We start from the raw sequence: 27975 nt of genomic DNA, 5'->3' as shown, positions 1-27975 counted from the left end.
GGAAGAGTAGCCCAAAGTCACAGAGCAAATGAGTGGCACGGCTGGGGGGGGACCCCAGGTTGCTGAACTCCAGGACTCCTGTATAACAATTGCTGATACCTCTCCCCTGGGTCATTGCCGCTTCCCTTTTGGACATCCTCGTGAAGGGCTTGGCAAACCTGCCTTCCCTTCACGTGTGTGTTGGGGTTGGGGGAGGTGCTATTATGCGGCTGGCCTGGTGGGTAGGTGGCATGCTAAAGGGACTATGGGAGGCCAGAAGCACCTCCTTCCAAGGCTGATGCCAAGCCAACCTTTCTCTCTTTCCTTCCTGCCACAACAGGTCAGTTTTTTGCTGTTAGTGGCATTCTGGTGCTTTAAAAAATTGTTAAACAGAAGGTTTGAGGTCAGCCCAACTCAGGTCTGTAGGCAGATCCAGGGTGGCCCTAGGGCCTGGTGGAAAGATGGTCTCCTCTTCCAGCCCTGAAGGGCCCTCCAGCCATGCCAGCTTCCTGACCAGCTAACCTGGTGTAGGGCTTCTGGGCTGCGTTTAGGGCTCTGTCCCAATCATAGAGCCCTTGGCTGGGCTACCAGTGGCATAGCCAAGACAAGGCCTGAATGTTCAGCTAGTTCTTTTTTTCCTTGTTGTCATCTCTGGGCCTGAGGTGTCTCAAGGTCCGGCCACAGCATTAGAAATTACCTGGGCATCTGCCCATAATGCTGGTTCCTGGGTTCCACACCAGACCCACTGATCCAGGGTCTTGGGGGCGAGGCCTTGTCATCTGCATCGTTAACTACTTCCCAGATTATCCTGATGCATGCTCAGTCCCAGCAGCTCTGTGGGTCCTGGTCATTGTGCTGGAGGGGTCTGTTTGTATCTGGAGATACCCTCTGTGTTCTGCAGAGCCTCCAAAAGGGCCTGTGGGGACTTTCCCTTTGTCTGTCCTGGTCAGGCTCTACCAGGCAGACACCAACCAAAACACCACCTGACCACCATCCGCAGACCAGACCCTGCCATCCCCCTGACCTGGTGTAGCCTCCTCAGTTCCACTTCTGGCCAAAGAGGCAGGGCTTCTGAATTATTGACAACAGGCAAGCGTGAGCATGTGAACACCCAAGACTCTCAGGTCTCAATAGTGCCCAGAAACAGCAACAGTCATCCAAAAAGGATGGGGCAGGATCCCCCACTCCCACCCACTCCACCCCAGGGACTTTTCCTTGCAAGTTCTCTGCTTGGGCCCTAAGACGATGCACATTCTTATAAAAGAAAGAAAATTCTCTCCTTTTGAATATACATTTCACTCAGAGCAACCACCATGCCTCTGTCTCTGTGGTCAGCACAGGGGTGGGGGGTGATGTTATGGACACAAAGATGACATAAGTCAGTGGCACTCAGAGTCAAGGAGGGCAGCCCCTGGCTGGGCACTGGCATTCTCTTGCCCATTCTGTCCCCCATCACATCCCCCTCTATCTTTCACTGGGTTTCTCTTTATCTGTGTCTGTGTGGGTTCATACAGCTCCAGGACGCCTGAGAAAGCAGTAATAGCATGGGAATTGCATCCCTTTAGAGGAGCCCTGTGGACTGGCTGGTCCAGGAAGGCTGCCAGGAGGAGATGGGATGTAAGGGTTTTGATGGATGAACTGTGTTTTCTTTTCTTTCTTTTTTTTTTTGAGACAGAGCCTCAAGCTGTCACCCTGGGTAGATTGCCCTGCCATCACAGCTCACAGCAACCTCCAACCCCTGGGCTCAAACAATTCTCCTGCCTCTGCCTCCCGAGTAGCTGGGACTACAGGCACCCGCCACAATGCCCGGCTATTTTTTTTTGGTTGCAGCCATCACTGTTGCTTGGCGGGCCAGGGCTGGATTCGAACCTACCAGCTCAGGTGTATGTGGCTGGTGCCTTAGCCACTTGAGCCACAGGCGCCGAGCCTGAACTGTGTTTCCTTAAAGCAGAGGCTAAAAACTCCTTCAGCGGCCAGGCAGATATGGAAAGAGTCGGGGGGCATACAAAATAGGGAATGAGGGGGACTGTGGACCCCAGGGAGCACCTATCCCACCAGAAGCGAGCAGCTGCTTCTGGTGCTGATGTGGCAATAATGAAGTCCAGATATTTATGGGCATTTTCCCAGCATCCCAATCACTGTGGTACTTACTCAGAAAGGGTCTGTGACTGACTGGGCCTGCAGGCTGGCATATTTCAGCTCCACCTCATAGGCTGGGTGACTGGGGGATATCTTTGGTACAATGCTGTCAAATCGCTGTTTGGATGAGTGTCTGCCTCCTACCTGCTCCCCATCACCCTGTCCCAACAGTAGCTGGACAGGGTAAGCCTGCTATTGCCTGAGCTCTGAGGTCACATGCCATAAAGCTTAGTCCTGACACTGGCCAGACCCCAGATTGTCCCTCCTGGCTGTGGCTTCACCTGTGTTTCTTCCCTCCAAGGGCTGCTACACTGTGATTCTCAACACCTTTGAAACCTACGTCTACCTGGCTGGGGCCTTCGCCATCGGGGTGCTGGCCATCGAGGTGAGTAAGGGTCCCACTCCTCCGCTCTGCAGAGGGCAGCCTGCCCCATTTCCTTACCCAGGACCAACTGGGTACCTGCTACGAACACTGGAGGGTACAAGCCCATTTGTCTATTTGCCACCTGAGCAACATCCTTAGACTCTGGAGAGGATGCCTAGAGCCATCTCCCAGCAGTCGGGTGGGCAGGCCCTAAAAGATACCCCTCAACGCTGCCTTCCCACTCCCCATCCCTGCCCCCACCTCCACCCTAGCTCCGAGGTCCAGGGTGCACTCTTGACTTGAGGGGTGGGAAGCAGCCTGTGGTTCTAGATCAGGCCTATTCTCTTTGGAGTGTTCAGGGCCTACAGGGCCTAGTTAATCTGCCAGTGGTGATCATAGTTCTCCCCAGAAAGGTAAGCCCTGCAGACTGTTTGCAGCCACCACTAGGTGGTGCTCCAGCCAAAGGGAGGAGCTGCTGCCCTCTCCAGCAGTCCTCCCTAGGATATCAAACCCACCTGCTGGGGGCTGGATGGGTACCATCGCCCACCCCTCACCAGACACTCTGGAGACTCATCCAGCCCTTGGCCTCTGGCCTACGGCCTACAGGGAAAGGAAATCAGATAGCCTGATCCTTAGTTTCCTATCGTGCCTAGCAGCCCCACTGGGAGTGGTTCTGTGGAGGCCATCAGGAATGGGGACAGAGAGAAGTCACTTTATTCATTCATTTATTCAACAAGCAGACACTGAGCCCCTGCCAAGTGCTAGCACTGTTGTAGGTGAACAAGTCCTCTCATAGGAGGCAACGATGAACAAGAACTGGGGAAGTCTCAGGAATGTGTCCCAGGCAGGGAGAGCAAGAGTTCCAGCCCCGCCTCTCCACAGATGCAGGACATCTGAGCCAGTTTCCTCATCTGCAAAACGGTGCAAATTACCCTGCTCCTAGGGCCTGTGAGATTGCAGAGGATGGGGACAATGTGCCTGGTGGGCAGTAAGCAGTGTCTCTGTACTTGATCCTCTGCCTCACACCCTGCCCAGCCATAAGCCTGGGCTGACCCTACAGGAGGCAGACTGTTATTTGAGGAGGACCCTCAACTGTGCCAGCTTGGCCCAGCCTCCCCTGCCCACTGAGCCTCCTGGAGACTCAGCTGTGAGCTGTGTTTTTGGGACTATTCCTTGGTTACTTGCAAGAAGAACTCTGGCCGTGGTGACCTCGCTAATCTGGTCAAAGGGGAGACCCTAAGGCAGGGTCTCTGCCTACTTCACCTCCCCAGAGCCCCCCAGACGAGCATCCGGGGATTAACTGCATAACTCTGGGAGGGTTGATATTCACAATAGTCCTGCATCTGCTAGCTGACAAGCAGGTTCTGTCCTTAGATAACTGCCTCAGTTTAAATCTCACCACCGTCCTATGAGCTGGCAGGGAAAGTGCAGGGTTGTGACCATGGAGTCAGACTGCCTGGCCTCAAACCTTGGCTCCCCACTGGTAGCTGTGTGACTTTAGGCAGCTTATGTGACCTCTCTGTGCCTTGCTTCCTGGTCCATGGAAAGGTTTCTGAGAAAGCATGTTAGAACTCTGCCTGGCACTCGGGAAGCTCTGGATACATACTCAGGCCCAGAGAAGCGAAGTGCTTTGCTCAAGGTCAGTGCTGACAAATCAGGGAGCTGGATTTGGACCTGTGACTCAGTTTCCAAAATCCCCCTTCTCCCCATGATGCTGCGTAAAAGGGGCCGGGGGCTGGTGAGAGGGGCTTGGTCGCAGGGGCATGTCAGGAATCCCCCCAGGAGGTAGGTGCTGCTCCTCGCCCCGTCCTGCCCAGAGGCAGATGGCCTCTTCCCTTCGGAGTGAGCTGGGCAGTCCCAGGGGGCTGTGGAACCAACCTGATGAGCTGACTCCTGCTTGCTTTGCAGCTTTTCGCCATGATCTTCGCCATGTGCCTCTTTCGGGGCATCCAGTAAATGGTGTGGCCTGATGCCTTGCCCTGCCCACCACTGCCCAGCACCCAGTGCACTCCCCTGCCCCTTCCGCTGTCCTCTTGGCCCCAGGGGAGGCGATAAGGCCATCATGGATGGCCAGGAGAAGGGTCAAGGGAATAGAGCTATTTTTTTAACAAGACAAGAAATGAAGACAAAAGTAAGAACTGACATACCCTCGCCTGGACTCCAGAGCAGGTGCCATGAGCTTTCCACAGGGACCCCAGCACCTGGCCCAGGACACTGTCTGCTCTAGAGACCAAAGGAACATCAATCCCAGGTCCCCTCTTTGGCTCAGCCAGACTCTGGTATCCCTAGGCCTGGGCCCTCTCCCCTCACAGCTTCAGGACCTGGTGCCAGGGAAGTGAGGATTTAGGCAACAAGGAGGCAAAGGCAAAACCTCAGAGAAGTCATCCAAGCCCAAGGCAAGGCCCAAGGAGACTCAGCTGCCGTGTTCTTAAAGACTCAGAACTTACAGTGCAATTCCTGGCCCACCAGAGCGGGCAGTTGTCCCAACCTCGGGCCAGGGTCAAGTGCGGGCTGCAGACACTGGATGCAAGAACAGCCCAGCTACCGGGTCCTTGCTTTCCTATCTGTTGGACCAAATATTCTCGAAGGCCCAGAGCAGGGCAGCAACCTGTCCAGTAGCAGAGCACGTGTGACAGTTCTGAACAAGAACGTGAGTCATCTCTAGGCTGCTGGTGCTCCATCCAGGGCTCTGTCACATCTGCTGCTCACACACTCTCCCCACCCCTGGCCTGGGCATCCTGGTTCCCACAGGAGAGAGACGGCACACTGGCCAGGAGCTGCCTCCTCTCAGTGCTATAGCTAAGACTTTGTACCATGGGTCCTCTCCGCACCCCCCCCACCACCACCACCCAACACATGTGTGCACATCACATTCCCTTGTCCACACTGCTCACCTCTCCCCACAAGCCACCCCTTCCATGTCCTTCCCCAACTGCCAGAGTGGAAGAAACCCCCAAGATCATCTGGGTCTCCTTCTCCCCACCCAGGCTTGGTTGTCTTCTGCAGACCCTTGCCAAAACATTTCCACTTTCTCCTTGCATATCTCCAGGGACAGAGAGAGCTTACCACCTCCCAAGGCAGCCTTCTGTCTTTGGACTGCTCTGATTTTAGTATGGCCTTGACATACAGAAGAGATTTCTGTTTTTCTGTGGTTCTGTCCGTGGCATCCCACTTGTTCCGTCCTTCCCAGCATTAGAGTTACATGTCCCCTGAGCCCTCTTCTCTCCAGGCTATTATTCCCAAGGCATTGTAGCCACTTCTGCTATGATAAGGTCTTCTGTCCCTTCCCACTGTCCATTCAGTTCTGAGTATTCCCTCTAGGCTTGGGCAGGGACACTCACAGATTCACACCCAAACACTCATACCCGCCTCAAAGTCTAGGCCAATGTTGGCAATTGAATTACAAGACACCCTGACGCTGATCCAGGAGGAGTGGCTGCTGGAGGCTATACTGAGGATCCAGGGTTTGGCCTGGGGTCAGTGGGAGAGGGCAGCTCAATCCTAACTCATGTCTGTCAGATTGTCTGCCAGAATTTCATTAGTGATATCTGCCATAGGCACAGGGATGGAAAGAGCAGCATGATGCCTGGTCTCTGCTCTCTCCCCACTGTCCCTCTTCAGATCCTATGAAGAGCCCATTCTGTTTCACAAGCTACTGGCACCTTGTACCAGCCCCCAGCCTCATTATGCTTCCCAGTTACCTGGGAGACACAGAGCTCAGACACAGAGCTCCCTGCCTGCCACCTGCCCTCTTCTGAGATGCAGCCAGCTCTGTGCCTATAGTGAAGGTTCAGTGTGATCCTCCTCCTGCTGAACCCACCAGTCCTGGTCCTTGCCCTAGGTTTCTGATTTGGTCTTCCCAAATTGTCCCTGTAACAGCATGCCTGGGCCACTTTTTAAATGAGCCATGAGCTCCCTAGAGAATGAGCTCCCAGCACCCAGAAGGACCTGCAGCTGGGGTCCCAGCCTAGCCTGTGAAGGGTTTGAGGCCTGACCCTCTCTGGACCCACCTACATAATTGCCTCCAGCTTCCTGAAAGAGGCAAATGGCTGGTCTGGGCTTCACAAAACCCCCAAACCCCGGCTGGGCAAGACTAGGTCAAATTGTACAGCTCCATGGCTCTAGTTCAGAAGCATTCCAGGCTTCTAGGGACCACAGAAGAACTAGGATCTAGAAGGGCTGGTCACAGGGCAACCTCTGGCTGAGGTGGGTTCAAGGGTGGTTCCAAGACTCTTCCCAAGGGCTCTCCATAAAGGTGCAACAGCTCCCCAGCCTTTCCCATCTTCTCAGGCTGGAGAGGGAGAGCAGGCCACCTGAACTCAGACTGATAGCTATTTGCAAGGCTGCCTGAGGCCAGTCCCTAGGTGCCAAGGAAAAGAAAGCCCAGCCCATATCAAGGCAGCTTCCTTCAAGGGTGCAAGATCTGCAGGATTCAGCTGGCTTGTCCAGCTATGCCCACAGTAGGTTCTGGAGGTGGCACCTCTGTGGGAGAAGGATGCCTCTTTTTCTCATCCCAAGATACTACAGCCCACAACTGAGACCTCCTCTGACCCCACTACAGGCAAAGGAACAAGGAAGAATACACTGTTGTTGATCACACACCCTGCCCTGTACTGAAAGCCACTTTCCTGAAGTTACTGTTGTCTTGGAGAAAGGGCACCTATCTTACTGTCTGGGAGTGAGGGGCCTGGCCCCTCTCCAGGATCCCTGCTGGTATCCAGTCTTGTTGCTTTGGGTTTTCCCTGTCCCCTCGCTATCCATGCCCATGGGGCCCAGATAGGACTCCCCAAACCAGCCGGGGCCTTGGTACCCCCAGAGCCCCCTCTTTCCTTCCCCAACAGGTCCTATGTTGAAAGTCTATTTTGAAAATTGTACATGTTCCTTGCGGTAGATAGCAGAGCTAATTTATCATGTTTATCTCCTGTGAGTCCCCCCTTTTTATATTATATATTGAGAGTTTTTGTAATATAAAACAGGACACCCACACTGATGGTTTTGCACTGGTTTTTGTGACTGTTTCTTACAAAAAGAAAAAGGAACGAAGAATAAATAGTGACCGTGAAGAAAGGTGGTCTTGATTGGGGGGCATGGGGTAGCCTGAGGCTGAGGCAGAAGGTTCGGAGGGTACCAGGTTCCAGCTGCAGGGGGGACTGGGAAAGAGGCATTCCAGGTCATCCCAAGTGGAGCAGAGACCTGGTACCCGGGGGTGTGGTCCACACCCGCTGAGGGTCCTTCCCCCACACCCCCACCCGGCACTGCCTCCTTCCCAACCATAACACTTACTTGACTTAATGTTTCCCACCACCCCCACCCCCAGGCCACATCTGTCCTGCAGACCTTACCTGACCTCAGGGGGGGGCCCCCACCCCCACCTCCAGGATTCACTACAATTAAATCTAACTAAGCCACAGGGTATTGAGCTCTGGGCAACCCCATCTCCTGGGAGCAGCGACCCCCCCAGCCCCCCTGCCATCCCACAGCTTAGGGAGGAAGGTTTGGTGACTGCAGCCCCAGCAGATGCCCGGGCAGGGGACACCTCAAGCTTCCACTTCCCTTTTCAGCCTCCTACCGTGGGATCTACCTGTCACGCCCAGCAGTTAATGGGGGATAAACCCCCGTCACCCGCTGGAGGATCAGCGGGGCTTTACCAGGCCTAGCTCAGATGGGAGACTGAGGCTTTGGCAGTGGGCTCCCGGCTGCTGGCAGCACAGCAGCAGGGGCACAGCCCCCTAAAGAGGCAAAGACTCAGATGTTGGACAGAGGGACCCTTCCCCAGAGTCTGGCCTGCCATTACACTTGGCCACTCTCCTCAGCTGTGACGATAGTTGTACCACCTCTCTGCTGGGCATGGGCCACATCACTGGGCAAGTAGCTGCAGGACAACTTGGCCCAGCCCACCAGGCAGCAGCATTCCACAGCTGCCCGACTCTGTCCCAGGAAAGGCGAGGAGTCTGAGCCCGTGGCTTCCCCTCTCTCACTCAGCCCCCGGGATTAGACAGTCCTGCCGTGCCCACTGACAGGAAGGAGAGCACTCGGGGGAAGGACTTATGGGGGTACTTGCAACAGGTGAGGGGGCCTGTAGGGACAGGCGGGGCAGGTGTCTCTGGGACACTGGGTGGGGAGGGGAGCTGAGAGAAGGGGCCTACTGAAATGTTCCTGCTTATTCCTTGGTTGAGTCTGAGGCCTACTCAGCCAGGCCTTGACGGCAATCTAGGCTGGGGAGCTGGAGGGCAGCTCCCTAGGAAAGGGGCTGGGCCAGGTGGACAGCAGGCCACGGCTTTCTTTGCCTCCCCCACCTCCAAACGCCATCACTTACAGTGGCTCCACGGGGCCTGTGTCTGTGCCCACCTGTCTGTGGGGGCCTGTGGGTGTGGCCACTGGCAGCATCTGAACTGGTTGGGGAAGAGCACCCCAGAGCAAGGCCCAAGAGAGCTCATGGAGGCTGGGCCTGGGGTGGGGACAGGGCTCGTGGCTATGTAGAAAAGGGGCAAAGGCAGTGCCAACTCAGAGACAGCACACCCCTGCCTTCCCTCTGTCTGCTGGGCTGCGAGAAGGGAGACGCGTGAGTGCACGCATGCGTGTATCTGTGTGTGTGTGTGTGTGTGTGTGTGTGCCGGGGTGGGGCACACAGATTGAGAAGTAGGGGCACAGGTCCAAGTTCTCAGGTTTTCCAGGCACAGAGGGAAGCCCAGTTCAGCTGCTTGGGCACTAGGTTGCCTGGGGGTATAGGGAGAAGGAGAGGGGGTGATCCATAGCCTCTTTCAAGCAAGAACTTCCTGGAAGAGGCTAGACCCTCAACTTAGCCCATTACCCCTATGACTGGAACGTGACTTCAGTCTGTCTGTCGAGAGGATTTGGAGGCCAAAACACCCAATGAAAGGAGGTGCCACTGTGGGGAGTAAAGAATGGAGGTGCAGAGGCCCCCATTTCTCCCCAAACCAGGATCTCAAACCTGGAAGCCCAGAAGAACACAGCATCCAGTGAGTGCCCAGGAGGAAACGAAGGCCACCACCTCTCCTCTGGACCAGGGCAGGGGTCCCTTTTCCTTCCCAAAGGAAAGAGGCCCCCCAAGAGCCACCCTGCTCCAGGTATGGGCAGGGTCCCCTGACCCAGGGGCGGCTAGACTTTCTTGGGTCTTCGGCCGACCTGGTAATAGTAGTAAATGCTGATAACAACAAAAAGGAGGCGGCTGGCCAGGAGCAGCAGGATCCCCAGAGACATAAAGCCCGTCTCAGCGAGTGTGGCAGTGACCACTGTGGAGAGAAAGGCCGAGGAAGGGACAGAGGTCAGAGGAGGGGACGTGTCCTCATGCCCCACCATGGGACACCAAACTGAGCCGGCAGCCCACGTGGCCACCGTGTTTACCCCACCCTGAGTCCAGGGGTCCTGCCAGCTGGGAAGCACAGGACCCAGCCCCACCCCTGCTGAGCCCACAGATGTTTCTGTTCTTATGTCTCCCACGTAGCAGGAACTGGGGCACAGCATGTGGGCACACCTGAGCCTGTGCCATCACACAGGTGCTGGGTACACAGTGAGCAGCAGGTGCAGGGGGCTGCCGGAGGTCATGCACAGGGGGGTGGAGGGCTGTGGATGTACGTGTGTGGATGCAGAGGAAACAGGTGTGTACATCAGGTGTGCGCACGAAGGTAAACAGAGCCAGGTGAGTCCCTACACCTCTGACCCCACTCTAACCCCCACCCTGACAGTTTTTATCACTTTCTGCAAACCCAAGAGGCTGGAGCTGGCAAGTGCGTGGGAGGGGAGCTGCCCACCTGAACCCTAGTCAGCCCCTGTCACCACCCACCTCAGAACTCACCCAAGAACTGGACCCCAAAGTAGCAGGCTTCTGTAAGCAGCGTCCACCGAATGATGACCTTCTCAGCTGTGTAGAGTGCGTTCCACATGATCAGGGAGATGCCTAAGAGGTAGGGAAGGATAGTCTGACTCCCTCCAGGCAGGGACTGGGGCCTGTTCTTCCTCCCTTTGGCTGCTGCTGCAAGACAGCCAGGGCCCTGGTCTCCATGTCCTCATTCCAACTCTCAGTCCCCAAATCAAAGGTCTGTCTCATCCCTTCTAGGCTCAACTCTGCCACTTAGCCTGCTCCTGTCATTTCCAAGATCCTATGGGACACTGGGCAAGTCATTTCTCCCCATGGGACTCAGTCTTTTCCTCTGTAAAGTGGGAGCTGCTGGCCCTTCTCGTATCTGGGTTTGTCATTAAAATCCTGCAGATGCCATCTAGGAGTTAATGGGTTACCTGCTCGTGTGACTGAGTTTTCTTTCCAAATGGGCTCCTGAAGACAGAAGACCTAAGCCCATAAGGAATCACTAAGGAACTCCCCGGGATAAAAGGATGGACAATGTTTTGTAGTGGAAGAGCTAGCAACTCAGCCTCTAGCAGGCCCTGCTGGCTTTGAACACCAGATGTCACCAAGTATTTACACATTTTATGTCAACAACCCTTACTCCAGAGGAGCTGAGACTTTACTCTGCAGGCATAAGGGAGTCACCAAATGTTTTGGAGAGGGACAGGGATAACACCTATGTTAAGCATTAAAAATTATTCATTCAGTTTCCTAACAGCCCCTATGTGTGTGTCCACCTCAGGTTAGAGGAAACAGCTGGTTTGGATGCTCTGGATGAAGAAGGAATGTGTGTAAGGTCCTGCAGCCCCTGCCCTGACTCTGGAGAGGCCCCATTCCCTTGTACCCCAAGGCCAGGGCAGTGCATGAACACACAGCAAGCACTCAGTAAGTGCTTGTCTCAGGTGGAGGCAGGTGAGTCCCAAGCCACGGGGTGTATGTCACAAATGGCCACAGGATGGCAGCATACACCCGACAGACACAGACCCATCTAAGACTCCCTCATAGAGCTGGCTGGGGAAGGCAAGGGCCAGTGGGTTGTGGGAGGCAGGACTCAGGCCCAGGTTAGTGGGGGCGTTGACTATTGACCTTTCCCACGGACATCTCCTTTCCTCCCCAGGAGCTGCGGAGGGGGCGGGGCTGCAGCATCCAGGCAGGGGAAGGAAGGGGTCCCCAGCAGAGGCAGGCTCCCTGTCCCCTCAGCCCTCCCAGCAGTCCCGGCAGCCTGTGGCCACCCTTAGAGTCTGCCCCAGCAATACTCACTGAGGAGGGCACCACCATACAGGCGGATGGGGGTCTTGCTGGTCACCTCGGCTCCATCGAAGACCACATCATAGAGCTGGTCGGGGAAGGCAAGGGCCTGTGGGTTGTGGGAGGGGGACTCAGTGGTCAGGCCCAGGGTTGGTGGAGGTGAGTTGACTGTTGACATTTCCCACGGAGGACATCTCCTTCCCTCCCCAGGAGCAGGGCCAGGGTCCTAAAGATGTCCAGGGGATGTCCGGGGTTGGAACCCGAGGGTCCCCAACCCTCCATGCTAGGATAGAAGGCTCCAGGGACAGTCAGAGCTGTAGACGTTGGAATCTAGGATGCCCCAGGGGAGGACACTGGAGGGCTATGTCATAGGCTAGGGGCCAGGCTGCAGTGGGGGCTTACCATGACAGCAATGCCGGAGAAGAGCACAGCAGAAACAAACTGCCAAACCCTGGGGTGGCGTGGAGAGGAGGGTCAGAGCCAGGTCCCCCACTGCTACCCCAGGCCCTAGGGCCCTTCCCTTCTCCTGCCAAGATGCCCAGGGATGGCTGGTTTGGGGAGAGATAGGGAGAGGGGATGGAGTCAAGGGCAAGATGAAATAGGGGCAAAAAATAGGGGAGTATTATGCATCCCCCTAACCCTGCCCTCTGAAACGAACTCAGATCAATGCTTACCTGAGCCCCAAAGGCTCCCGAACAGTAAACTTGGTCTCATTGCCCAAGACCTGGCTGATCTGTGGACACAGTGGGGTCAGAGGCAACCAGGGTGAGGGCAGCTCTCAGCACACCTGGCCCCTCATCTTCCCAGAGCCCTCAGCGTCCCCAGGGATCGGGACAGTCACACCGAGGCTGCTCCGTCTTGAGGGAGACACCAGGGATGAAAAGCTGCTGAAAATACAGTGACTAAGACTGAAAACAAAAGCTCAGGGGTCTGAGCTTGAATCCTGGTTCTGCCGCTTCCTGCTGTATCCTCAGACAAATCACTTACTCTCTCTGAGCCTCAATTTCCTCGTCTATAAAATAGGCTAAAAATTGTCAGTCTCTTCATCTGCCAATGCTAGTGAGAAGATTAAAGTGCTCACACAGCAACTGGTGCAATATGTGGCACCTAACAGGTACCTAATTCATTCTAACAATCTGTCTTTGTTATTGTTGTTATTCTCCTGACATCGTCATTAAATTTCCTCAAAATGAGCTAAGTCCTAGGACTCCGGCAGCTGCAGGAGCCTCAGCTACTCTTCCCTCAAATGGCAGGTCAGACCTGCCTCCCCACAATGGTGCTCAGAGGCGGCCCCGGGTGTTGCCAGGTGCAGGCCCCTGCCCAGTGGCCCACCTTGGAGCGGTGCACCTCCCCGTCGTCGTCCTCCCCGCCCACGCCGAGAATCTTCCGGGTCTTTAGGCGGCTCACAAGGTCCGTCTGGCTGTGCTTCTTCATGAGGGGTGGGGGCTGCTTGGCGGCCATTTTGCCCTTGAGCCCAGCCTCTGCAGAGGACTGAAGGGAGACAGCGGCCTCAGACCATCTTGCCACCAAGCCTCCAGACATAAAGGGAAGGAGCCCAACAGAAGTGGGGGCCAGGCACCCTCCAGGCCTGCTGAGGCCTCTCATCAGCTAGGGCAGCAGGTAGGGCCCATCTGGCCTCAGTTTCTTTATCTGTCAAATGGGCTGGAGGATGTTCTGGCTCTGGGAGCCTGTCTGGCCTAAATGGACATGACACACCCACTCCCACCAGGTTTATGGCCAGCTCTGGAGGAGTGGTGACAAGGAAAGGGCATTCAGGCCTGCATGGAGGCAACACCCCAGCTTCTTGGAACCTGAGAATCAGTGGTGGGGAACATGGTTTAGAGGAGGGAAGGGGCAGCCTAAGCCTGTACCAGGCACTTCTGAGGTCCCGCCCCTACCAAACTACTGCCTAGACAATCCTGCTGCCCTGCAAGGCCCACCACATGTCCCCACCAAGGAATAGGACCAAAGGAAGGGAGGAGGCGGCCTGGGACCCAGCTGAGCCAGAGGAGGAGTTAAGAGGTGTTGGAAGGGACACACCCACTCCAGGTCTGCCCATGACCCTCCATAGCTCCCAGTGCCTGGCCACCCCCAGCAGCACCTCGGGCCAGCTTGTGAGCATCTGTTGCTGGGCCTTGCACTGGGTGACAGAAATGCAGAGACGAGCTGAGTGCCTGTTGGGTCTTCGGTTAGTCACAATCTATGCAGAGGGGACAGAGTTACGGACCAGGAAAGGACCGTAAGCGAGGTGCAAGCTCAGAGGCTCCGAGGGTGGCCTTGGTTCCTCTGGTCACAGTGACCTTGCAAGATGGTTGCTGTTTATGGCCACAATGCAGAGGAGCTTTGTCACCAAGCTACCTGGGCCGTGACAGAAGATGGGAGTGAGGAACAGCAGTGAAGAACAGCCACCCACCGCGGGTATCAGCCGGCACTTCATGTCCACTGGCACCCACCCTCTGGCAAGGCAGAGAAACCATCCCCAGGAACAGATAAAGCTCAGAAGCCTCCTGTCCCCCAGCTAGGGGACCTTGCCATCTCAGTGCTGTGTGACCCCAGGAAAATCTCACTATCCCAGCCCCAGGTAGGGCTGACAGCGGCGAGTGAGGGAATGTCCCCAGGCCACCTCCTGTTTTCAAGCTTGCCAGTGTTTTCAAACTATTATTAAGGGCCCAAACAATAAACGTCAGAAGAGAGAATCAACTGGGCTATCTGAATGATGTGGCTTTAGACCAGATTGACTAGAGATAGTATACCAGCTTGCCTTGGGAAATCGCAGCAAAAATTGACATGAGAGGTCTTCACTAAGAGTCATGTCCAAGCCAAACAGCCCTCCTACATCCCCTGAGCCTTAGTCCCTCATCTATAAAGGGGGTGGATATCCTTTCCCCTCTCCCACACACAGGCTCTGGGTGATGAGACCAGATGGCAGTCCCCTGCTGGGCACGTTGAGGCCCTTGGTTAAGGCTGCCACAGTGTGTGCCAGCCAGCAGGGGAGGTGGCTGACCCTACCCCAACAGGGAAGCCAGGCTCTAGCCTTCCATCACATGGCTCCCAGAGGGCTGAGGAAGCCCAACACTTCAGCCACTTGCTGCCACTTCCTTATGAATCCAGATAGAAGCTATAATTAGCCTCATCCCTCCTGTCACCCCTGGGGAAGCTGCCTCAGAGTTGTCTTGGCCCTCACCCATCTCTTCCGGCCTCCCCTCTGAACTTTTATTCTTTAATACATACAAAACTGTCTTCTTTAAATTGCATAGTTACGGAATTGTAGCACACAGATTCATGCAGCCACCAGCTCCAAGTCAGGACACAGGGAAGTTCCAGCAAACCAAAAAATCCCTCGTGCTGTCCCAGCTACACCCTCCCCTCACTCCTGGCAGCCACTGATCTGTTCTGTCACCAGAGTTTTGTTTCCGTTTTTCAAATATGTCACATAAATGGAATGATCAGGTACAGCTGGTTTTGAGACCAGCTTCATTCAGCACAATGCCCCTGGGATGCATCCGGGTGCTGCTTATATCAAATCCCTTCCTGTTTACAGCAGAGAGTATTCCACGGGACACACACACCCATTTGTTTATTCCTATGCTCACTGAAGGACATTTGAGTTGTTTCCAGTTTTATGAATAGAGCTGCTATAAACAGCTTTTTGTGGGACCGAGTTTTCTTTTCTCTAAGGTAAATACTAGGAGCTGGATGGCTAGTTGTCTACGGTACATCTCTGTTGAACTTTCGGAGTTTACAGAGTGGCTGCACCACTCTGAATGCCCCAGAAGTGTGTGAGTATCCTGGCTCCTCCAGGCCAATACTTGATGTGGCTGGTCTTTACTCTAGCCCTTCTGCTAGGTCCTCCTAGCTTTTTAACCCTTCTCTCCCGGGCCAGCCGTGCTGCCCCAGCCAGTCTGCCCTGCCCCTTCCTGGCTGTGTGGCCTGTGTTGTCTCCCCATCTGTGAAATGGAGCTCTAATTCCCACCTCCTGGGGATTCGAGGGCCTAAAAGAGAAGGAAGCCTGGTCACAGCACTCAGCGCAGTGCCTGTACATCTGAATGAGGAAACCCCATTTAGTGAGGTCTGCTCTGAGCCAGGTACTTGGGGGGAGTGACAGGCTCCCTGCCCTGAAGGAGCTCCAGGCACTGATTAGAGCAAGTGACCACCCCTCTCTGAGCACCAGTGTTCACACAACCACCCCTACTTTTCCCCTAGAGTTAGTGTAAGGACAAACAAAACAAAAGACGGTGCCCTGTGAAGAGCCAGCCAGCTGCTAAAGTTAGAGGCCTACGGTTATGAACACAACTGCTGAGGTCACTCTCCGGGTTCAAATCCCAGATCCACCCCTTCTCAGCTGTGTACCTGTGGACAAGCCACATGATCTCCACGTGCCTCAGTCTCCCCACCTGTAGTTGGGAAAATAAGGGGTCCTATCTCACAGAGATGGTGTGAGAGTCAAAGATACCATCTGAAGCTGTGGGCCAGTGCCTGGCCTGTGGAATGTGCTCAGGGAAGACAGTGGACACCCCCACACCCCCAAGCCTCTCATGTGACACAGGCTCTGGGATGGAGTGGGGGAGGATCTGGTGCCTGGAATAACAGCATTTCCTAACCTCTCCACTCCTGCCAAGCCAAGCCCCCAGGCCTTGGTCCCAGGGTACAAGGCCCACCAAGCCTGGGCTGTGGCAGTGACCCACCTCGAGGGCTCAGAAGCTTGCAAGCATTAGATGCCTGTGACCTCTCCCTGCTGACACACACACACACAGCATTCCCCTCTGCACCACGGGCCTGAGTCCAGGACGGCTGCCAAGGCTGCTAGGGCTGGATCCAGAGTGGACACTACAGTCTCCTGGGCACAGTGTCACCCACAGGTGACCCAAGCTTCATCCACAGTGACTGCCATCAGGTACCTGAGACTTGGGACCCACTCTGCCCACCCTCAGAACCCAGACCTAGCAGGGAGCTCATCACACACAAAGGGCCCCTATGGCCTCCCAGGGAGGAAGACGTCCCCTCAACCCCCTGCCACCTTCCAGCACAGCTAACTGTTCTGAGCACTAGGTCTGTCCCCACTTCACCCCCATATCTACCACTAAAACACCCCGCCCCTCAGGCAAAACACACACACACACCCTTCCTCAGGTCTCCCCTAGACCCTTCCTCCCCTTTGAGGCCATAGTCCAAGTGTTTATGTCAGGCCCGGCACCAGTTGAACCTAAGTGGGTACAGAGGGCACCTCCCACCATTCCACACCATGCACCCTGGTCAAACACTGGCTTTAGGCTGGGTGGACCTGGGCTTCAATCCCAGCTCTGCCCTCCTAAGGCAAGTCACAACAGCTCTCCCAGCCTCAGTTTCCCCCCTTGTGAAATGGACTCACAAGAATGCCCACCTGGAAGAAGTGCTAGTGGCAGAGAGAGGGAGTGCAGGAGGGTGCCCGCTGGCAAAGTGCCCCAGGGAGGGGAGCACTCCTTCCGCTTCCCTCCCTCCCTCAGCCGTTCACAGTGGAAAAACCTGCAGTCAGCACTGCCAGGCTTCCTGTCCCACCCAGCTGCCTTCTGAAGGGCCACTGGGCTGCTAGAGACTGGGGGTGCCCTCTCACCTGCTGGCTTACCTGCCCTACAAGGAGAGGATGTGGCTCCCAGGGCCAGGCCCGGGATCCTGAGCCTCTGCCTTCTGTTCCTGGCCAGCCTCTTTAACCTAATTCCCAACTATACCCGATGCCTGTCCCTTGAACAGTAGTTCCCACTGCTGGTCCTTCACCCACGAGGGAGGATCCTCCCTGACACTGCCCTGCCCCCATGCCCCTTGCTCATGGCCACCTTTGTATGGCCCCTCTTCCCAGGGCATAGGGCCCTCTCCCTCTTCTGGACTCTCACAGGACTCAGGGGCATTTTGTGGCACTTCGGTCCCCCAAGACAGAGCAACCTGCAGGTAGGGCTGGTGTTATGCTCATCCCTGTATCTCCCCTGGCCAAGGTGCACAGCATGTGCTTCGTCAGTACAGGTGGGAGGAGTGGCAGTTGGGCTAACTCCACCCAGAACACTCAGCCTCACATGAGGTCAGACGTGGCAGGCCTGAGGGGAGGGGCTGCTCCACCACATGCTTGATAGAGAAGGAAACTGAGGCCAGAAGAGGCAGGGTCTGCCCTTGCCCCCAGGTGAGCTGCTGCAAAAAGTGAGGATGACAAGTGAGGATGATGCAGTGCAGGAAGGGGCTTTGCAGTTAGGCAGAAGTAGGTTTGCGTCTGGCCACTCCTACTGGTCCAGTGGCCTGGGGCAAGCAGCGTCACCTCCATGCCTTCGATACAGTGGGAATCACCCATCAGCACCTTACTCATGGGGTACAAAAGACTCTAGGAGAGTGGGTGCATATGCTCCAGGCAGAGGGCCTGGCACAGAGGTACATGGGGGGAGTTGGGAGAGTTAGAGGTCTGGATGGGAAAACTAAACCTCTGACATTGTCCCCACAGCCTCAAAAAGCAGCAGCATCACCAGCAGGGAGCGCCACAGGGCAGAGATTGCTGCTGGTTTTGTTCTCTGTGCCTGGGACAGCTCCAGCACAGCACTTGCGGGATTCAGCAAGTACCTGTGAGTGAATGAATGGGCCGAGAGGCCTTCTGCAGGCCAGGTCTGACTCCCAGCTCCTCACCTACTGTGGAATCTGAGGCCAGGGAAGAGCACCACCCTGTAATTCCCAGGGGCAGCAATAGAAGGGCCATGACAGGAACACAATAAGCCCTGGCCACCCCGCAGGCTGAACCAGGCCAGGAAGAGAGAGGCTTAAGGGGGGGGTATTACAGTCGGGGAGGATGACACTCTGTGGAGTGGAGTGGAGTGGGCATATCCTTAATGATTGAGAAAACTTGGGCTCAAATCACAACTCTTCTTACATGCTCTGTGACTGAGGAAAGTTGCTTAACCTCTCTGAACCCCCATGACCCCATCTGTGAAACCAGACTACTTCTACTCAGCGCACATTATCCTGTGATACGCAATGAGGAAATGCAGCCCAGCGGCTTGGCACCTGGCCTGTGCTCCATAAACAACAGCAACTGATAACATGAGTGGACAGCAGGTAAGACGGGACTGGGCTTCCTCCCCATGCAGATCCTGGAGGACTTACCTCTGTATCCTTCCAGGAAGCCTGGTTTCCATAGAAACAGACAGACTACAAAGCTGTCCCCAACACAGAGCCTGTGCTCATGAGGGCTGGCTTAGGAGACCTGACCAGCGGAGAAGAGGAAGAGGAAGGGGCCCAAAACATCCACCACCTGCCAAATTTCCAACTGATTCAAGAAAGGGTCACCGCTGCTGGCCAGCTCAGCCAAAGAACCACTCACTTCCTTCCAAACATGACCCTCTGTAGGGGCAGCCATCTGGTAAGGAGGACAGCTGCCCCTGGGATACATGGGTGGGTGGTTAGTACTTCCAGGCCAGAAATGCCCTGTAGTCCCCACCTCAAATTATGAGAATAACTGTCATCACCCCCATTTTACAGATGGGAAAATTGGGGCCCAAATAACTTATTCAAGCACCCCTCAAGGTCAGCAACAGAGGTGGAATTTAATTAACCAAGTTGACTGTGCCTTAACTGGATATCCTAAGAGGAGCTGGTGTGTACACTTGGTGGGGTATGTGGTAAGATGGGGCAGATCTGGTGAGCTTGGCCCCTCTACAGGACTGAGCTGTGAACTTCTTCCCAGCAGTAACTCCCCTTAAAAGGCCCAGGCAGGTTGCCAGCATCTGAACCGCTCCCTGGAGTTCAGGCTCCCTTCAATTAATGCAATGTGGTTCCAGCAGGACTTGGGAAGGGCTGCAGTGAGCCCCATTGTTCTGTTATCACCTTGGTGCAAAATAGCTGGAAACAGGGTTTGAGACAGGGCAGCACCAGCAGCTGGGCAGCAAGCTCTGGAGCCTGGGGGCCCTGGCCAGGGAGAAGGGCAGGGAGGAGCCACCCTGTAGCTCTCAGTGGCAGCAACAGAAGGGCCATGACAAAAACAAGCAAAGGGCCCCCACCAGCTGAACAGGCCAAGAAGAGAGCTTGCATGGTTCATCCCAGGTGTGGTCCCTTTCAGGGCCACTCATCAGCCCCATGGACAAGATGACCCATTATAACCCTCGAGATAGGAGTAGTGAATCCCTCATCTTAAGGGCTTAGACAAAGAGGCCTGGGAACAAAGGAATCTCTGTGTTCAAATCTTGGTTCTGTGTTACCAGCCCCGGGCCTTTGGGCAGATGAACCTCTCCATAAACGAGCCTCATCCCTTCCACCATAAATGGGGTGTTGGCATCTGACTCACAAAGGCAGCTTCTGCAACACCCCTGCACTATTGACGCCACCACAGCAGCCTCTGGGTGCAGAACTGGCCAGGGGGTGTCTCAGCAAGGCAGGGCCACTGCTACACTGCCTTGCTGTCAGTCTTGTATCATTCGGTCCCTCGAGAGCATAATTATTCCACAGCCTGGCCTGCCTGAGTCAGACTTGTCTCTCAAGTCTGAGCCAGGGAGGGCAGAGCTCATCCTCCATCTCTCTCAACATCTCAGCATCACCACTGGGCTTAGTGTTGAGGCTGCTGCAAAAAGTGAGGATGACAAAAAGTAGGATGGGTGGGGGAAAGGGGGTTTCATGTGAATCCTGCTGGGCCAGCAAACCCCAGCCCCACAATGAAGCTCTGTAGTCCAGAAAAGGATCGCACACCCTACTGCCAAGAACCTCCAGGAACATGAACCCTGGGAGCTGCAGCTGAGGGTTTGCCCCGAAGCTGACAAGCTGGCAAGTGTGGCCTGAGTCACTGGGCTCAGAGACAGGACAAATGAGGTCACCAGCAGATTCTGCCATCACTGATAAGCCAGGGGACTCAGTTTCTTTGTCTAAAGAAAGCATGGGAGTATGGTCTCTAGTGCCCCCCGCCCAGACCTACCTCTTGCCAGTCACGCTCAGGCCACATGCTAGACCAGAAGTTCTCAACCTTCCTAATGCCGCAATGTACTTTCATTGTTAAAGAGGGGTCGCAACCCACAGGTTGAGAACCACTGCGCTAGACCCTCAAGCCACCCTGCCCCCAGGCCTCCTTCCCAAGCGCCTGGGCCAACAAGCACCTGAGCCAACACACAGATTCCTCTGTCTTTCTGCTTTCTTCTGAAGGTTGCCCCGTTTCCAGAAAGGCAGAGGTAAGCCTCAACTTTCATCACAAACATTTCCAAAGCTTCAGAGACAAAAATAAACATTCCCTGCTGAGGGCAAGGCTGAGCAGGCCATAAGGAGAGGATATCCCGGGGTCTGGAGCTGTTGCTGTGTACAAGGTCCAGGGCTGGTAGGGCTATCCATCACCACTCAGAAGTCACTGAGAGGGTTCTTCCTGTCCCCACAGTCACTTTCAAAGGTCAGAGCACATGGAAGATTCCTGTCCATTTCTACCCAGAGTGGGCCAGACTGCCCCTTGGCCCAGGGACCGTGTCAGGGCCTTCAAGGGCAGCTAGTGCCATCATCGGGACAGCCTGGCTTCTGGATCCCGTGGGGCCAGGGCTCTGGTGAGAATGCCACAGGCACCTCCCTCTCCATTCACCCCCCCCACTCCCCTTTACCCCTCCCACCCTTGTGGCTGCTCAGTAACTTGGAGGGGGAGAAGAGAAGGGTGGGAGAGGAAAGGAGGGAGAGTTTCCTTGAAAAGATGCTCCACTATTTTGAGCCAATTTTTTTTTTTTTTTTTTTTTTTTGCAGTTTTTGGCTGGGGCTGGGCTTTAACCCGCCACCGCTGGCATATGGGGCCGGCACCCTACTCCTTTGAGCCACAGGCACTGCCCTTTTGAGCCAACTTTTTCAGAAGGAAGTGGTAATTTGTCTTCTGGATGAATTGAGGGAGGCAGGCAGAGGGATCCTGTACTTTACCCAGAGAAGAACGGGCCAGAACCATACTTCAGGATTGAATGTTTCTCCCAGCATCTGGGGCTTTGGCTTAGTAGTTAAAGGACCTGTGTTTCCTCCTGGCTCTACCACTTACCAGTTGTATGCCCTTGGGTGGTGACTTCACTTCTTTGAGTCTCTGTTTCCTCATCTATTAAATGGGTATAATAATGAAACCAACCTCTCACCATGAGAAGAAGCACCAAAACCCCCACCTCAAACAGTACCTGTTTTGTAGTGAAGGTTGAATGATAAAGCTGCTGTTGTTAGTTTTAGACTGGGAGACTCACATCCTTTGCTCGGTTTCCCTTTTGACCAAGCCAGCTTCAGAACAGGTCCCCTTCCGGGGATTTTGTGCTGACACAGAATGGGGTGTTTAGAAGGCAAGTGGCCACAGGAAGAAAATGGGATGAGAGGGAACAAGGGCCCCTTTGAGTCAGAAGGAAAAGGCTTCCCGGCAGCACTGACAACAGGTGGGCAGGGAGAACATGGGAAAAGGCTGTAAAAGCTTTCCAAACATTTGGAGCACAGAGGGGCACTGAGTCTGGGTGGCTCTCCTCCATGTCCCTAGCAATGGGTCAGGCCAGCGCTAGGAGGGACCAGCAAGTTGAATGAGTCTCAACTACTCATTCAGTGTTGCTGAATGAGTAGTTGAGACGCAGGGTACAGAGAGGGTACCATGGGCCAGGAATCAGAAAAGCAGGCACCCCAGCCTGCAGCTGCTACTCCTGGGCTATTTGTCCAGTGATAAGTTACACATGGTCTCCAAGCCTCACTTCCCTCATCTGTGAAATGAGGGCCCTTCCTCCCTTCTCAGCTAGCCTTAGGGCCTATCCACCCCCACCCCTCCACCCCACTCCACCCCAGCTGCATAGCAGACACATTCCAGACTCAGGGCCACTATCTGCAGATATTTACTTCCCCCAGCTGTCTATACAACTCACTCCCACACCTCCCACAAAGCTTCAGCTCAAAAGTCACCTCCTCAGGGAGGCCTCCCTGACTACCCTAATGTAAAATAGCAACCTCCTGGCCAGCCCCGCAACGCCCCCCTCCACTAGGCTTTCTTCCCCTCACCTCCCAATACACTATATCATTTGCTTATTTATTCTATCAGTCCCCATCCCCCTTTGAGTGTCAGATCCACATCACAAAAGTCTTTGTTTTGTCCATAGCTGTCTTCCTGTGCCTAAAAATGTGCCTGGCACTTTGTTCAATAAATCATTTGTGGCATAGTGCTCATGGGCACTTTGTTCAATAAGTAAGAGCAGCCCAAGATGTGTGAATTTGGAGCATGACTGCTAATCTTATACTCAGGGAGGGGCAACCCCCTACTCTAGCGGAGTGGGGCTCTCATAAGAACTTGGAGGCGCCAAATATGGGCTGGCGAAGCCATACCAGGCCTGGAGGCTGAGCTACACAGTGGACAGGCCAGAGCTGTGGAACCAGCAGGTGGTGACAGCTGGAACATGGGTGAAAGGGCCTTGGGCTTCAATCTTCCAGATTTGAAAGCAGCTGACAGCTTGTGTCACAAGGGAAGCCAGGGCAGCTGGAACCCAGGATCCTGGGGCCAGAGGGAACAGGGACAAATGACCCATCTTACAGATGGGACACCAGAGGCCTGCTCTGGAGAACACCCGCCCAATCTTATTTCCTAACATCCCAACATGAAAAATCTTCCTGGGTTTTCTTTCTTGTGGTCTGGGGCTGTGGCTTGGAAGTGGACAGTGTCCCCTCCTGGCTCTGCAACAAAACGACCCCCGAGTCCCTGGGATCTGTAGGCTACAGGTCGTGGGCCCCTCTCCAAATGCCACAGGGACTGGAGATCCAAGGGGCCGCACGGTGGGATGGGCAGCGCCAGGACTTCTCTCCGCAGGCCAGCCTCATCCAGAAGTTTGTCTAAAAGAAACCAACCAGGAAGTGCTGGGCAGTGGGGTGGTGAGGCGCACTTGGCCATCTGCGCAGCGCCTTGGAGGAGACTCAGGGTTCTCGGTCTCCGCCCTGCTCCTGCCCCAGCTTCCATCGCTTGGTTGAGAAACCCACTTCCCTTTGTGCTGCGAGGAGCCTGTGATGGGCGGGGACGAGGGAAGGTAGGGGGAAGGGACTCTAGGCGAGCGCTGGCCCTTCTGGGCGCGCGGGGGGGTGGGGTGGGCGCGGCAGTTGAGGCCCTTTCTCTACAGACCCCCCGGGTAGGTGCGAGTATTGTGCCCACTGCAGGGGGCCCAGCCCACCCGGCGGCGCCCTACCAATGGCCCCACACTGCCCCCTTCCTGCAGATCTCAAGACTTTGGGACAGTGGGGGGCGTCTCTTTACACCTGCGCTTTCCCCTACCCGCCCCTCTAACTGGGGCTTGGGCGCGGCCCGGGTTTCCACCTGCTCCTCTCCAGCCGGCAACTGGGGTCTCCCCCAGCTTTGCCCTAGCCCCTCCAATCCGCCCCTTACCTCCCGACCCCAGACACTCACCCACTTTCTGCGAGCCGGGCCTGAGCGCAGAGGTCCCCAGGCGGGGAGCTCCCGGCTGTTCGTCGCCCTCGGGTCCTCCGGCCCAGCCCCCCCTCCCCCGCTCCCGCTGTCCCCGAACCAGAAGGTTGGGCCAGACTTGTGGGCGGCGGGAACTCCGCCACCACCTCTGTCCGCGGCCCTGCGGGGTCGAAAAGGGGAAAACTCGCAAGTTTGTACCGCGCACTCCTCGGGCTGGGGAACAATGGCAGGAGGGGGGAGGGGACAGAGAACCAAACAAGGGGGACAGAGTCAGACCCCGAGGAGACAGAAACTGCCTCCTGCTGTTTCTCTCTTGCTTCGAAGCAGAAAGCGCGAGACGGAGAGGCGGAGGACAAGGACGACATAAGCAGTCCAAGAGGAAGGCGACAGCGGAGGGAGGAAGCCGGAGAGAGGGAAACAGAGTCAGAGGGAGGGCAGATAGGGGACGGCGCGAAGAGGAGAAACAGAAGGGGCTGTGGGACGGCGCCAGGGAGAACCAGGAAGGGAGGGCGTGGGGTCTCGGCCGAATCAGCGGGTGCCAGCCGTCCTGGGGTGCTCAGCTCGCACATTCTGGGTCCTTGCCGCCCCCTGCGGTCCCGGTGGCCGCGGGAGCCGGACCAGGCTGCGCTGCGCTGCGCAGGCGGCAGCCGGCGGCGGGAGGAGAAAGTCCGAAGCCGGGAAGCGGCAGCGGGGAGCAGAACTTACATGGCTAGCGCGGACTCCGCGGACGCTCCGGCCTCGGACGCTCACATCGCGCTGCCCGCGCCGGGCAGGGCAGGGCAAGGCTGGGCCGGCTGGACTGCGCGCGGCGCCCTGCGCGGCCAGGGCTTACCCGAGTCTAGCGGCCCGCGTTGGTCCCTCCTCTCGGATCCGCTCACAAGCCAATGGCGCGACGTCCCCTCCCACGCGCCGGGCTGCCTCGCCCCCGAGGGTGGCCGCCGGGGCGGGCAGGATGGGGGTGGGGGATAGAGACCGGGTTCCCCGGCTACCCAGCCGAGGCTTTCCTGAAGACCGCCTACGGGGGGCGCTCTCACGTCCCGGGAGAAGGCTCCGGAATTGCAGACAGGGCGCTGGGACCCTGGCATGGCCGGTGCTGCCCAGGAAGACTTTCTTGGCAAGTTCTGAAAACGGTGCTCCTTTTATTGAGACTATCAACACAGCCTTAGGTTGTCAAACCAGTCTTAAATATCCCCGCTGTGTCTCCCGGGGCCTAGGCCAGTGTCTAAAATGGAAGGGACTGTTTTGGCTCGAAGCGATACTCAAGTGTGTAAAGACACAGTCACGACAATGGTCACCATATGCTGAGGGCCCGCTTGGTGCCAGAAGCTGTATGCTAAAGGAGTTACAAGTATTGACTCATTTGATTGTCACAGCCCATGAAGTCCCTGTGATTAGTCCCGTTTTACAGATGGTGGTCATTAATGTTTAATTTCATTTGGCCTCAGGCCTCCAGCTGAGGCTCACGCTTCTCTCTCCCTGCTTGGTGTGACTTGGCCAAATAACATGACCCCAGCAACATACTCCACCCTAAAGTCTGGCTTCAGACATGGTGCTGTAAGCACTAACAGGGGACAAGGAAGGATCTTACCCTGCCCTCTGGGATGCTTGTGGGAGCCACAGTTGTCAGATCTTGTGTCTCTACACATCCCGTGGGGGTAAGGAGGGAAGGTGAGGCTTAGGGTTCTGGAGGCTGTGTGGTGGCCTGTCAGCCCACAAGTACCAGGTTCCTACGTGCTCTTACACCAGATTCTGTCAGCTCCTTCAGTCACCTATGGTGGGGAAATAATGTTATCTCCCACCCCAACACTCAGCACCCTGTGCCCTCCTTAGAAAATATCTGAGTGTCTTCATCTGGTCTGATAAGCACTATGGTCTTGGCAATGATGCGAGAGGGGGGGTCGGGGGGGCGGGGGGACACTGAGGGGAGAGAAGGCAGGGCTGATGACATGCTGCATTTCACAGGTAAATAGGACAGCAGAGGTGAGTGGCTGCCCCAGGCACCTAGCTAGGTGGGCATTCTTCCTCCAGTTCAAGTTCTTTCTACACCAATTCCTTAAGGGCTAATCCAGCAGACTCTGGAACCACTTTGCCTGGGTTCAAATTCTGGTTCTGCCTTTATGGGACTGTGTGGCCATGAGTAAGTTAAACACTTAGACTGATAAATAGTTGTAGCAATTTAGAGTTAATAGCGCAGGCAGCTTGTACTTAGTGAGCTCTGACTATGCCAAGCAGATTCCCACTCCCCTCACCAGAGCTGGGATTGGGCAGGAGAGTCTGTGCCCTTTGCAAGGAAGTGAACGGAAGAGTGACTGGCTCACAGTGAACCCTCAGTGACTGTTAGCTGTCTTGATTACCAAGGTAACCAAACTCTGATCCCGCTGGGCCACCAACAGTGCTTGCAGACAAAACACCTAATCAGTGAGAGCCAATGATGAATGAATCAATCAATCAACCAACCAACCAATCAAAGTATGTGACTCCAGATCAGGACTGTTTTTACATGTGTTGAATGAAGCACAAACCCGAGAGCCACCTGCCTTGGGACTCTATAGTAATCTCTCTGCAACACAGAGTCTCAGTTTTGACAGAGCTGGGTCAAGCTGGGATGGTAAATTCATTTGTTACACCGTCTTCTGCCTTAGTAGTGTGCAGGGCTCCAGGTTGCTGAAGGGAGGGCCCCAGGCTCACCAGTGTACAAGGTCCTCCCTGACTTAGAGACACCTCCCAGTGCTCTACTTGGTGTGACTCTAAAGACTAGATGCAGAGTTGATTTCTGCATGTGGTGCCCAAGAGCCAAACCCTACATCAGTAGGAAGGCCTTTGCATCAATCACTCTACTACCCTGTTTCCCCGAAAATAAGACATCTTCCGAAAATAAGACCTACTTACAGGAAAGATAAGACATCCCCTGAAAATAAGACCTAGCGCATCTTTGGGAGCACACCTTAAAATAAGACACTGTCTTATTTTCGGGGAAATAGGGTAGCTCTAATATTGAAGAGGCTGCCTTAGGAGTAATGAGGGGCTTGTCACGAGCAGTATGCAAGCAGAAGCCAAGGAAGAGCTGACGGGGACACCAGAGAAGGGATTCACTCCTTAAGTGGTTTTTGGAGTGGATACTTTGAGCTCTGGATGTGTTGATTGTGCATTATCCCAGTTTCCCAAACTTATCAGCAGGCTGCTGGGGAGGAGGCTGAGAGCACAGGCTGGGCCATGGCTACCCCACCATCCTTTGTGAAGGAGGTGATGCTGACTGGGCCCTTCCAGTGTGCCAGGCAAAGTGCTGAGTGCTGAGGCCCCAGGGGTGAACAGGATACTGTCCCTATCCCTATCTTCACAGCCCATAGAAGATGGGTGCATATACAGATAGCCAACAACAGCAGCAGCAGAAACAGCTCAGAGTAATAGGAGGCAAAATGTTGGCAGGCGGAGAGGGGGGATGAGATGTATTCACTTTCCCTGAAGTACCCACTGGAGGTTCTTATTTCCTTCCTTGCTACATACTTTTCTAAAGAGATTTATGTCCAGTTCAGAAATACTTCTCAGGCTGCCATTCTGCCTGAAAGGTCTTTTAGTTACCTTATCTTTACATTGGGCATAAAAAAAAAAAAAAATCTCACCTTGCTGAGCTATTGTGAAGGTTAAAACTGATGTTCATAAAGTGCACCCCTAATGCCCAGCGAGAATAATCCATACCTGTATGGCACATGGTAACAATGTGGTGTCACCATTCACCGTGAGGACTAGAGAAAGCAATTAGGACCCCAACTAGTAATGTGACCCTCTGCTGCTGTTGAAAAATGGAAATATAAAAACATCAGCCTCTCAGCTTGTGAGAGTCAAGTGAGGTGAATTGGTGAAAAAGGTTTACAAACTGGAAATGGGTATTTCTATTATTGCCATTATTATTGTGACTCTTACCATGGAGAAGTGTTCTTCTCAAGGCCTCAGTGGGGGTGGGAGGTGGGGACGGAACCAGAGACGCCAGTGGGGGGTGTACTCCCT

At 55.1% G+C, this 27975-nt stretch overlaps 2 protein-coding genes across 15 annotated transcripts in view; one reads left to right on the top strand and one right to left on the bottom strand.

Moving 5' to 3' along the window:
• The window catches only part of TSPAN18 (tetraspanin 18), a 199108-nt gene extending 191563 nt beyond the window's left edge, over window positions 1-7545 (top strand). For all 10 annotated transcript variants that reach the window (XM_053560379.1, XM_053560382.1, XM_053560375.1 and 7 more), the window contains 2 exons: window positions 2420-2503; window positions 4391-7545. In XM_053560379.1, coding sequence (XP_053416354.1) covers window positions 2420-2503; window positions 4391-4438 — 132 coding nt within the window. In that variant the 3' untranslated portion in view covers window positions 4439-7545. The remainder of the gene's footprint in view (window positions 1-2419; window positions 2504-4390) is intronic.
• TP53I11 (tumor protein p53 inducible protein 11) lies at window positions 2512-24898 on the bottom strand. Of its 5 annotated transcripts, none has more exons than XM_053560388.1 (7): window positions 24676-24898; window positions 12927-13085; window positions 12269-12327; window positions 11997-12045; window positions 11607-11703; window positions 10299-10400; window positions 2512-9735 (listed from the first exon to the last, which is right to left on the bottom strand). In XM_053560388.1, the coding sequence occupies exons 2-7, from the start codon at window positions 13053-13055 to the stop codon at window positions 9602-9604; spliced, it is 570 nt and encodes a 189-aa protein (XP_053416363.1). In that variant the 5' UTR covers window positions 13056-13085; window positions 24676-24898; the 3' UTR covers window positions 2512-9601. The 5 variants fall into 5 exon arrangements, with proteins under 5 accessions (XP_053416363.1, XP_053416364.1, XP_053416362.1 ...); XM_053560389.1 differs by lacking the exon at window positions 24676-24898 and adding an exon at window positions 23953-24152; XM_053560387.1 differs by lacking the exon at window positions 24676-24898 and adding an exon at window positions 13696-14095.
• Between the last annotated feature and the right edge of the window lie 3077 nt (window positions 24899-27975).

This window comes from Nycticebus coucang, chromosome 14 (assembly GCF_027406575.1).
Source record: "Nycticebus coucang isolate mNycCou1 chromosome 14, mNycCou1.pri, whole genome shotgun sequence".
In the NCBI taxonomy this organism is placed as follows: Eukaryota; Metazoa; Chordata; class Mammalia; order Primates; family Lorisidae; genus Nycticebus; species Nycticebus coucang.
This window is presented reverse-complemented; position numbering and strand designations above follow the sequence as displayed.